Source organism: Camellia sinensis, chromosome 7 (assembly GCF_055761805.1).
Source record: "Camellia sinensis isolate YWXY chromosome 7, ASM5576180v1, whole genome shotgun sequence".
In the NCBI taxonomy this organism is placed as follows: domain Eukaryota; kingdom Viridiplantae; phylum Streptophyta; class Magnoliopsida; order Ericales; family Theaceae; genus Camellia; species Camellia sinensis.
This window is the reverse complement of record NC_138967.1, coordinates 134,749,649-134,760,998: the sequence shown is the minus strand read 5'-3', so window position 1 is coordinate 134,760,998 and position 11,350 is coordinate 134,749,649. Positions and strand designations below refer to the sequence as shown.

General features: G+C 37.0%; 1 protein-coding gene across 1 annotated transcript; it reads right to left on the bottom strand.

Moving 5' to 3' along the window:
• Window positions 1–1,110: 1,110 nt before the first annotated feature.
• LOC145796115 (uncharacterized) lies at window positions 1,111–1,425 on the bottom strand. The gene has a single exon (XM_082881126.1). It carries the CDS (start codon window positions 1,423–1,425, stop codon window positions 1,111–1,113), a length of 315 nt encoding a protein of 104 aa, XP_082737252.1.
• Window positions 1,426–11,350: the final 9,925 nt, after the last annotated feature.

Sequence of the window (11,350 nt, the reverse complement as noted above, 5' to 3'; positions counted from 1 at the left end):
CATAATGCAATTTATTTTTTTCTTTTTTTCTCATGTTCTGCTTGTGCGGAGCTCGTGGCCGCTCAAGCGGTTTGGGCAAATTCAGACAGTCCGAAAATGGCCAAAAATGTAAAACCCTCCAAACTCATTTTGAAGCTCAAATCAAAGAAAAACTCACTTAAAATCATGATACATAAGCATGATACAAGTGTAATTTCACATTAAACTTATCAATCTTGCATCAACATCAACTTCATGGTCTCATCTTTTCACAATTTCATGGTTTATATACACAAATTCAAAACACATACATTCATGAATGATTTTCTCACAAATCTTGTTTGTATGAACCCTCTAGGGTTTGTTTCATGGATCAATCATAAAAAAATGAACTCAAATCAAACAATAGTGTAGAGATCAAGGTCCAATTTCATGCCTTTAGCCTTAGTTACTACACAACTCAAAACCCTAGCTCAAAATTCATAATTTCTTTATGATTTCTTGACAAAGATGAGTTGGAAATAAAGTTTGTAAGTAAATTTTCATACCTTAACTCCAATCTATGGTTTTCCCCTTGATTCCGTTCAAATCCCTAGATTTCTCCTTTTTCTCTCTCTCTCTAACTCAGACTTTGAGCTCTCTTCCAATAAAATGAAGAACAAAAGACTAAACATATACACTTAACTCAAAGATCTTAATTCATGCTTTACAAATCATAATTTTTCAAAATCTCACCAAAGGCTCTAAAAATCATGTTAATCATAGCTATGAAGTTAGTTTTTGTTTATTGCGCCTCTACGGCCTTCAATTTCAGTTCAAAGTTTCAATTGCAACAGATAATCTTACTTTCAACAGATATTTTTCCAAATTCACATATGTCCAATACTCAAACTTTCAAATTCATATCAAACACATAATCACATATATAATTATGCATAGTACGGGTTTGGTTATCAAAGTCTTCCACCCTTCAGGAAGTTTGGTCCTCCAAACTTATTTACCTCAAATTGAAAACAATTTCGAGTATCATTACTGTATTTCTTCTTCCCGTTCCCAAGTGGCTTCGTTCTCGTGATGTTCCTTCCATTCCACTTTTACCATTGGAATAGTCGTGTTCCGTAGTTGCTTGACTTACCAATCAAGGATGCGAAGAGGTTTCTCCTCATAAATCATATCGTCATCTAGCACAATTTGATTATAGTCAATAACATGAGAAGGGTCCCGAAGGTAGCCTGGCAACATTGATACGTGAAACACATTGTGCACTTGCTCTATGCCTGGTGGTAAAGCAATTCGATAGGCAACCAGACCCAATCTTTCCAAAATCTGAAATAGCCCTATGTCTCGGGGTGATAATTTCCCTTTCTTCCCAAATCTTATGTGCCCTTTTATTGGAGTGACTTTGACAAAAACATGATTCCCAACTTCAAACCCCAAGTCTCTCATTCTTTGATCCACATAGCTTTTTTGTTGCCTTTAAGCAGTTTTCAATCTCTGTTGGATGATTTGAATCTTTTCTGTAGTAACTTGCACAATTTCAAGCCCAATCAATGACCTATTCCCAACCTCGGTTGAACAAACTAGAGTTTGACATCTTCTCCCATACAAGGTTTCATATGATGCCATTCTAATACTGGAGTGGAAACTGTTGCCATAGGCAAATTTCGCCAAAGGTAAATGAGCCTCCCAACTTTCATGGAAATCCAAAACACACATCCAGCGCATGTCTTCTAACATCTGTATAGTTCTTTTAGACTGTCTATCGGTTTGTGGATGAAATGCGGTACTGAACCTCAACTTTGTCCCTAATTCTTTTTATAAGCTTTGCCATAATCTTGACATAAACTTAGAATCTCTATTCGACACAATGGAAATCGGAACACCATGCAATCGAATAATCTCCGCAATGTACACCGTAGCGAGTCTATTAGCACTATAGACAATCTTCACAGGTAGAAAATGAGCAGACTTAGTCAATATATCCACAATAACCCATATAGAATCCATACCTCGAGGTGTTTGGGGTATGCCCACAATAAAATCCATAGTTATATGTTCCCACTTCCATTCTGGAATAGGAAGAGATTGAAGTAACCCCGTTGGTCTTTGGTGCTCTACTTTCACTTACTAATATTTAAGGCACCTCAAAATGAACTTTGCAATTTCTCTCTTCATGTTGGGCCACCAAAAGCTTGCTTGAGATCTTGGTACATTTTGGAATTTTTGGGATGCATAGTAGATCTAAATTTGTGAGCTTCTTCCAAAACCCTTTAATTTCAAGGATCTTAGGAACACACAATCTTCCCTTGAATTTCAACACTTGAGCTTCCAAAGAAAATCTCGGTCTCCGCTTTGCTTCTATCTCATCATATACCTTCTTGAGGAATTCATTCTCCAATTGCCTTTATTTAATTTCCCCAATAATAGCTGTAGCTCGACTTTTCGCACTCCTTTCGAAAGATGAATAGCCCTACAGTTCTGAATCTGATTTCACAAGTGCAATGTGAAATAGTGAAAACACAAAAAGAGTCCAAATTCGACAATTCTTTTTGAAAAATCGATGTTTTGAATAAAATTCCAAAGATGGACTGCTTTTCCAAATTACAGAGTCGCCACCTAAATATTTTTGAAAAATTTAGGAAACCCAAGACTCGTGCCAAAGGCCATTTAGTCCGTCATCATCAAAGTGTTTCGGCTCGGGAACTTAGGTACGAGAGGGGAAGGTCATGAATTGAGCACCCTACTCGTCCGATCAAAGATCGGCCTCTACTAATCATGATGTGATTTTTATCTACATTATATGCTCTTGTTCCGATTATTAAATTAACTTTACTAGGTGATACACGCAACTAAAGACCAATTTGCAAAAATTGGAACATTTGATTTCATGTTTTGTTTGAAATTGTTTTATGAATTTGCCATTTGCAAAAGTGGGCTTAAAATGGACATTAATCAAAGACATTCAAACAGTTATATCATTTTAGCAATTAGCCTCATGATGAACATGCTTTGACATGTAACACTAATATTCGATGCAAGATGCTAAAACATAAAATTACTCATCTAGTACTCCAAGCCAAAACAGAGAAAAATTATTAGAAAAACATGCATGTTCCTAATTAAATGCAACATGACTAATGCAACGCACACATTATGTATTTTTAAAGGCTCGGCTATGAGAATGGCATATGATTTCATCCAAGACATGCGATAAAGCACGTATTCAAGTAATGAATTTGAACATTGATATTGGGTCAATATGATGAGCCGAGCCTTAGATGCATGCAAGACAATGTATGCAAAGCATAAGAATGCTAATTTGAAAAATGATGTTTCTATACTAACCATCATAAGCAAGTAAGTAAAAGGAAAAAAGAAGTGGAGTTGGAAGACATACAACTTATTACATAGTTGCCCTCGTGCAAGAGGGTACGAATCAAAGTCTGAAAGTCTAAATTAATTATTACAAAACCAAATGAATAAACAAACAGAGAATAACTAGTTAACTACTCTATTACAACAAGGATAATGATGATAAGTAAACTAACTATTTAAGCTAATTAGCTATAACAATTCCAAATACACAATAATAATAAATTAGTTAACACTAATAATTAACAAGACTAATTATAACCACAATAATAAATAAATAAATAAATTACAACAATGATCAAGATGTAAGTAAAGATGTGCAAGGGTTACATGCTCAATGTCCAAGAACAACTCTGTCTGCCCCAGGCTTGCTTTGTTTTACCTTCAGCCACTTCCCTCTGTTTTCTGCAAAATACATTACTGACCAAACATTGATGACCGGCCGACCCTCAATGAAGCCCGGCCAGGCCTAAAGAAGGCCGGCCGTGCCTCAATTTCATGACCAATTCTGTTTTGTGCTCTGAAGTGAAAACAGTGCTATAGACACCCCATTTTGACCTCCCACAAGACTTAGGTGCTTGGCTCGATACACTCAATGATGAAAGTTGAATTGCATGCTTTGAATACGCAGCGATTCGAATTCAGTCTGGCTCTCGGAATAACCTCAAATCTTCAACATTTGCCTTGTTTGAACCTCTAAGTCCTATTTTTGGACCTTTTTTCACCTTGAGCTAAGTTTGAACCAAAAAAATAGGGGAGGGTATCAAAGCTCGGCCATGCATCATTAATGGCTGGCCGTGGCTATGAATGGCCGGTTGGTCCTTGGTGGCGAAAAACACTATTTTGGCAGGAGGCCGCCAGCTATCCGTTTTTTAAGATATTTATCACTTTTTGAGCTCAAATTCTATAAAAATGAAGCTGTGTTATTGTTTTAAGGGTTGAACAAAATTTAGAAAGCCTATATACACCTTGAGAGCTCCTCCATCCTCCTTCTTCCATAGCAAACAACCTTTGAGCTAACCTAGCTCCCTTGTGTCATCTTTATACACCATACACAACCTTGTCTCACCATCTTAGAGCGTTGGTTGATCTTTGAGAAGCATAATTCAAGCTTGAGAGTGGGTTAAGACTAAGTTTGGATCACAAACAAAAAGCTTACCCCTTGAAAGGTATAAGCTTGTTTTCTTCTCTCTTGCTCTCATTTCTTTCATTTACTACATAATTCATATTGTTTTGTGTTACTTTGAATCTATTTTAAGTGTTCAAGATTGAGTTTGAATAGCCACCAAAAGAGTAGAGAGAGTTTACACTCTTTTTATATCTTTACCTATAGCTCAAACCTTTCTTTTACACTCTTTTTCTTTGATATCTACATTGATTTTCAAAGTTTTAAATAGGCTAAAAATCATGTTTTGAGGTTTTCAAAGTGGAGGGGTTAGCCACCCCTCCTTGTTCTTGCTTACTAGTCTTGATTATTCTCTTTGTTGTTTAGCTTTTTTAGGCTTCTTTTCATGCATTTTAGCCTATATTTTTCATCCATTTAGGGTTGTTTGATGGCTGTCCTAAGTTGTTTAATTGGTTCAAACTTTGGTTAATTTATTTGTTGTCTCATAAGTTTGCATACATAACTTGTTGTATGTTATTCCAAGCGTTTCTTCACACCTTTTCATGTCTAAAAGTCTAATTTTAACAATCAGTCCGCCATCCATCTCTTTCATTCTTGGGAATGATTTCAACCAATTGAGGTTGCTCAAAACATATAAGAAAGACTCCTACTTAATGGCTTAATCTCTTTAGAGATTCATTGCCAACGATATAGTCTTTCTCTCATGCTTTAGAAGAATCTCTCGTTTGACATTACTTCTTGTTTAGATGACTTTAACATTATCATGGACAAATGGACTAAAGAATGGCAAGGCTTCATAAAATTGGCTTAAAACTTGGATCAACACATATGAAGGAAATGGTTGGAATTGCTTGAACTTGGCCGGACGTTATGCCAAGTTCCATGTGTCAAGAATTGTCACATGCTAATTCATGGCATTTTGATGATTCTTGAAGCATTGCAACCTCCCTCTTTGAGCTCATTCCATCACAAGAGGGAAGGGTGGTCTTATTTTTTGTATTTCATTGATTTTTGTCAAAATTGTATCCAAGACCATCAAGCAATTAATTTTCTCATTGATGGCTTTGAAATCAATTTCAACTTTCTCTCAAGGCTTTCCCATGATAGAGGAGGAAGAAAGGGACAAACAGAGCTTGAGGACACTCGGTTTGCACTAGTTCAGCTCAGAACACAAAAACAGAGTTTTGCACCAAATTGATGCACGGCCGGCCATCTGTAGGCCTGGCCGGCCATCAGTGATGCACGACCAGTCCTTTGTGTGTGGCCAGCAGTGCAATTTTGCAGGAAACAGAAGTAGTGGTTGAAGGTGAAATAGAGTTGGCTCAGGTAAATAGAGTAGCTCTCAGGCGCTATGCATGTAACCTTCATCCATTTTCACTTACCCATTTTGTCAAATGTAATTAATTGTTTCATTAGTGTTATAACTATCATAGTTATAAGTTAATCTTGTTGTAATTAATTAGTTGTCTTTAGCTAATTTTGTAAAGTGTTGTACTTAATTAGTTAGTTCAACTAGTTATTCAATTTCATTTTGTGGTTAGGTAGTTAACTAGACTAGTTAATTAATTCATTTGTTGTAATAATTAGTTAAGTAGTTTAGCTATTTAGTTCAGTTGTTTTGTAATAATTAACTTAGCTTTAATTAGTTAGTTAGTTAGCTAGTTTATTATTCAGACTCTCCTTCGTGAGAGCGCAATGTAATAATGTCTATGTTTTCCAACCCCACGTCTTTCTCCTTTTTATTTAATTGCTTACTATAGTTAGTTTAGAACATCACGTTTTATTAGCATTTTCCATGTTTGCATCCATTTGTATTGCATGCATCGAGGCTTGGTGCATCATTCTAACTGCATTGTTAGTTCAATAATTCTTTGAATACGTGCTTAGACAGCATACTATTTAATTGATATACCATGTTAAGTAGCCAAGCCTATTTAGATTGCATATCACATGTGTTATATTAGTCATAATTGCATAGTTAGGATCACGCATTTTTCTAACTCATTTTTATTTTGGCTTGGAGTACTAAGTGAGCCTTTTACTTGCTTTAGCATCTTACATCAGTGTTGATGTTGCCAAGTCTAGCATGCTTGCCATGAGGCTAAATGCTTAATTGCTATAACTGCTTGAATGCCTATGGTTGAAGGCTAATTGCTTGAATTGGAAAATTTTGAGTAATGTTTATATGCGATCACTTTTTCAAGTGGTACATATGTCGAAACAATTTTTTAAAACAAATATGAATCAAGTGTTCCAATTCTTGTGATTTAGTCTATACTTGTTTGTGGGCATCACATAGTAATATAGCTAATAAATCGGAAGAAAAGCATATAATGTAAATAAGAAACACATCATGATTAGTAGAGGCCTATCTTTGATCGGGCGACTGGGGTGCTCAACTCATGACCTTCCCCTCTCGTACCTAAGTTCTCGAGCCGAAACAACTTTGGTGATGACGGATAAGTGGCCTTTCGCACGAGTCTCAGGTTTCCTAAATTTTTCAAGAATATTTACGTGGCGACTCTGAAATCTGGCTAAGCAGTCCATTTTTGGCATTTGATTAAAAAATTGATTTTCTAAAAAGAATTGCCGGATTTGGACTCTTTTTGTATTTTCACTGTTTCACATTGCACTTGTGAAATCAGATTCAGAACCATAAGTGGAGTCCGAACTGTAGGGTTGTTTGCCTTCCGAAAGGAGCGCAAAAACTTGGGCTACAATTTCTCCTTTAACAAACTTGCGTGTAATATATGTAAGATCAAATTCGGAGAGAAGAAGTAACCAACGGGCTAGCCTACCCGTAAGTGCTAGTTTCTCAAAGTGATATTTGATGGGATCTAATCTCGAAACTAGGATTACAGAGTGAGCTAACAGGTAGTGCCTCAACTTCCAGGTGGCCCATACCAAGGTTGCAAGATTTCTCAAGGGAAGCGTAATGGGTCTTGTAGTCTAGCATTTTTTTGCTCAAGTAGTAAATGGATTTCTCACTTTGGCCTCCGACTCTTGAGCTAACATACACCCCATGGTTGAGTTTGTCACTGATAGGTACAAGATCAGTGGTTTTCCCGGTTTTGGCGGTGATAACACGGGTGGATTCTGCAGGTACTACTTGACCTGTTCAAAAGTGAACTGACAGCGATTGTCCCATTGGAACTTCTTTCCTTTCTTTAAGAGACTAAATAGTGGTTCACAAGTCAATGTTAGTTTTGAAATAAACCACCTTATGAATTGCACTTTACCCAGAAAGCCGCGCACCTCTTTTTCAGTCCTTAGTGGTGGCATTTCTAAGATGGCCTTGATTTTGGAAAGATCTACCTTAGTTCCTCTCTCTGTGATTAAGAATCCTAGTATTTTTCCTGTTGTTACACCGAAAGTGCATTTTTGCGGGTTCAACCTCAATCTATACTCTCTAATCCACTGAAAGCATTTTTCCAACGTGGTGTAGTGGCGCTCTCGATCTTTGGACTTGACAATCATATTGTCTACATACACCTTAACCTCCTTATGGATCATGTCGTGCAGAATGGTAGTTGCAGCTCTCTGATAAGTGGCCCCAGCATTCTTCAACCCAAACAGCATGACTCGATAACAATAGGTGCCCCATGGAGTGTTGAAAGTGGTCTTCTCCCTATCCTCGGGTGCCATCAAGATCTAGTTATACCCGAAAAATCCGTCTATGAATGAAAGCAATGCATGGCCTACGGTAAAGTCTACCAACTCATCAATATGCGGCAATGGAAAATCATCCTTCAGACTAGCTTTATTCAGATCCCTAAAGATGACACAGACTCTAATTCTGCCATCCTTCTTTGGAACTAGACCAATATTGTCCAACCATGTTGGACACTTAAATACAAGCAAGAACCCTGCCTCAATCTGTTTGGTAACTTCTTCCTTAATCTTCAAAGCTCAATCTAGCTGAACTCTGCACAGCTTTTGCTTAACCGGTCGAGGCTCAGGGTCTAGAGGGATTTACTGTTGTACAAGCTCAGGATCGATTCCAGGCATGCCTTCGTAGGACCACATGAAAACATCTTTGAAATTTTTTAATAAAATGATTAAACGCTCGCGTTCCTCCGAAGACAGCGTGGACCTAACCTGGACCAGGCGAGGATCTTCCTCAGTACCCATGTTAATTGATACGATTTCACTGTACAGGGCTTAACACGCCTATCCTCCTCATGATCAACCAAAATTTTCAAAACTCGAAGAATTTCTTCCTCTTCGTTTATGTCAAAAAATTGAAAATTAAGATCAGTATAACAAACCAAAGGCACAGAGAAGTAGGCAACATTCATAGCATTTCCATTCAAAAAGTCTGGATCTTTGGTTACAGTGTGCTCAAAGGAAAAACTAAAAGACAACCTGGACAGGACTTTGGCATTCGGGTTACCACTCTTAGAAGTACTAGACTCAGAGGAGCTTGAATCTAACTCCAACTCCACAGACTCGGTAAAATCAGATCTGGACTCATTATCCGATTCAAAACTGTTGATGATGCCTTGCTCGAACTTCCAAACCAGGTGTAGAGCCTCAAATGCATCCATGACTAAATTGGAGAAATCCGTTGCTGGGGTATCCCCCATCATTGAGATAGTAAAACCGTAAAACCATCCCCCAAGTTGGTGGTCTCAGCTCCCGTAGTGGAACTCATCAATAAGTCGCCAACACTTTTCCCAATAGAGTTGCCGAAAACTGTAGCCCGACTTTTCGCGCTCCTTTCGGAAGGTAAATAGCCCTACAATTCAGACTCCATTTGTGGTTCTGAATCTGATTTCACAAGTGTAATGTGAAATAGTGAAAACACAAAAAGAGTCCAAATTCGATAATTCTTTTTGGAAAATCGATATTTTAATCAAATGCCAAAAATGGACTGCTTTACCAAATTTCAAAGTTGCCACCTAAATATTTTTGAAAAATTTAGGAAACCCGAGACTCGTGCCAAAGGACACTTATCCATCATCACCAAAGTTGTTTCGGCTCGGGAACTTAGGTACGAGAGAATATGGTCATGAGTTGAGCACCCTACTCGCCTGATCAAAAATCGACCTCTACTAATCATGATGTGTTTCTTATTTACATTATATGCTCTTGTTCTGATTTATTAGCTATATTACTATGTGATGCGCACAAACAAGTATAGACTAAATCGCAAGAATTAGAACACTTGATTCATATTTGTTTTGAAAAATTGTTTCGACATGTGTACCACTTGAAAAAGTGATCGCATATAAACATTACTCAAATTTTTCCAATTTAAGCAATTCGCTTTCATCCACAGGCATTCAAGCAGTTATAGCAGCTAAGTATTTAGCCTCATGGCAAGCATGCTAGACATGGCAACATCAACACTCATGCAAGATGCTAAAGCAAGTAAAAGACTCACCTAGTACTCCAAGCCAAAATAAAAATGAGTTAGAAAAATACGTGATCCTAACTATGTAATTATGACTAATGCAACACAAGCGATATGCATTCTAAATAGGCTCGGCTACTTAACACGGTATATGAATCAATTAACTAGCATGCAATCTAAGAACATATTCAAAGAATTATTGAACTAACAATGCAATTAGAATGATGCACCAAGCCTCAGTGCATGCAATACAAATGGATGCAAACATGGAAAATGTTAATGAAACGTGATGTTCTAAACTAACTATAGTAAGCAGTTAAATAAAAGGGAGAAAGACGTGGGGTTGGAAAACCTACACATTATTACATTGTGCTCTCACAAGGGAGAGTCTGAATAATAAACTAGCTAACTAACTAACTAATTAAAGCTAAGCTAATTATTACAAAACAAATGAACTAAATAGCTAAACTACTTAACTAATTCTTACAACAAATGATTTAATTAACTAGTCTAGTTAACTACCTAACCAAAAAATGAAATTGAATAACTAGTTGAACTATCTAATTAAGTACAACACTTTACAAAATTAGCTAAATATAACTAATTAATTATAACAAGATTAACTTACAACTATGATAATTATAACACTAATGAAACAATTAATTACATTCGACAAAATGCGTAAGTGAAGATGGATGAAGGTTGCATGCACACCGCTTGAGAGCTACTGTATCTGCCTAAGCCAACTCTGTTTCATCTTTAGCCATTGCCTCTGTTTCCTACAAAACTGCACTACTGGCCACACACTAAGGACCGATCGTGCATCACTGATGGCTGGCCGTGCATCAATTTGATGCAAAACTCTGTTTGCATTTTGAGGTGAACTAGTGTAGACAAAGTGTCATTGAGCTCTGTTTATCCCTTTCTTCCTCCTCTGTCATGGGAAAGTCTCGAGAGAAGGTTGAAATTGATTCCAAAGCCATCAATGAGCAAATTAATTGCTTGATGGTCTTGGATACAATTTTGGACAAAAATCAATGAAATGCAAAGAATATGACCACCCCTCCCTCTTGTCATGGAATGAGCTCAAAGAAGGAGGTTGCATCACTTCAACAATCATCAAAATGCCATGAATTAGCATGTGACAATTCTTGACACATGGAACTTGGCATAACGTCCGGCCAAGTTCAAGCAATTCCAACCATTTCCTTCATATGTGTTGATCCAAGTTTTAAGCCAATTTTATGAAGCCTTGCCATTCTTTAGTCCATTTGTCCATGATAATGTTAAAGTCATCTAAACAAGAAGTAATGTCAAACGAGAGGTTCTTCTAAAGCATGAGAGAAAGACTATACCGTTGGCAATGAATCTCTAAAAAGATTAAGCCATTAAGTATGAGTCTTTCTTACATGTTTTGAGCAACCTCAATCGGTTGAAATCATGCTCAAGAATAAAAGAGATGGATGGTGGATTGATTGTTAAAATTAGACTTTTAGACATGGAAAGGAGTAAAGAAA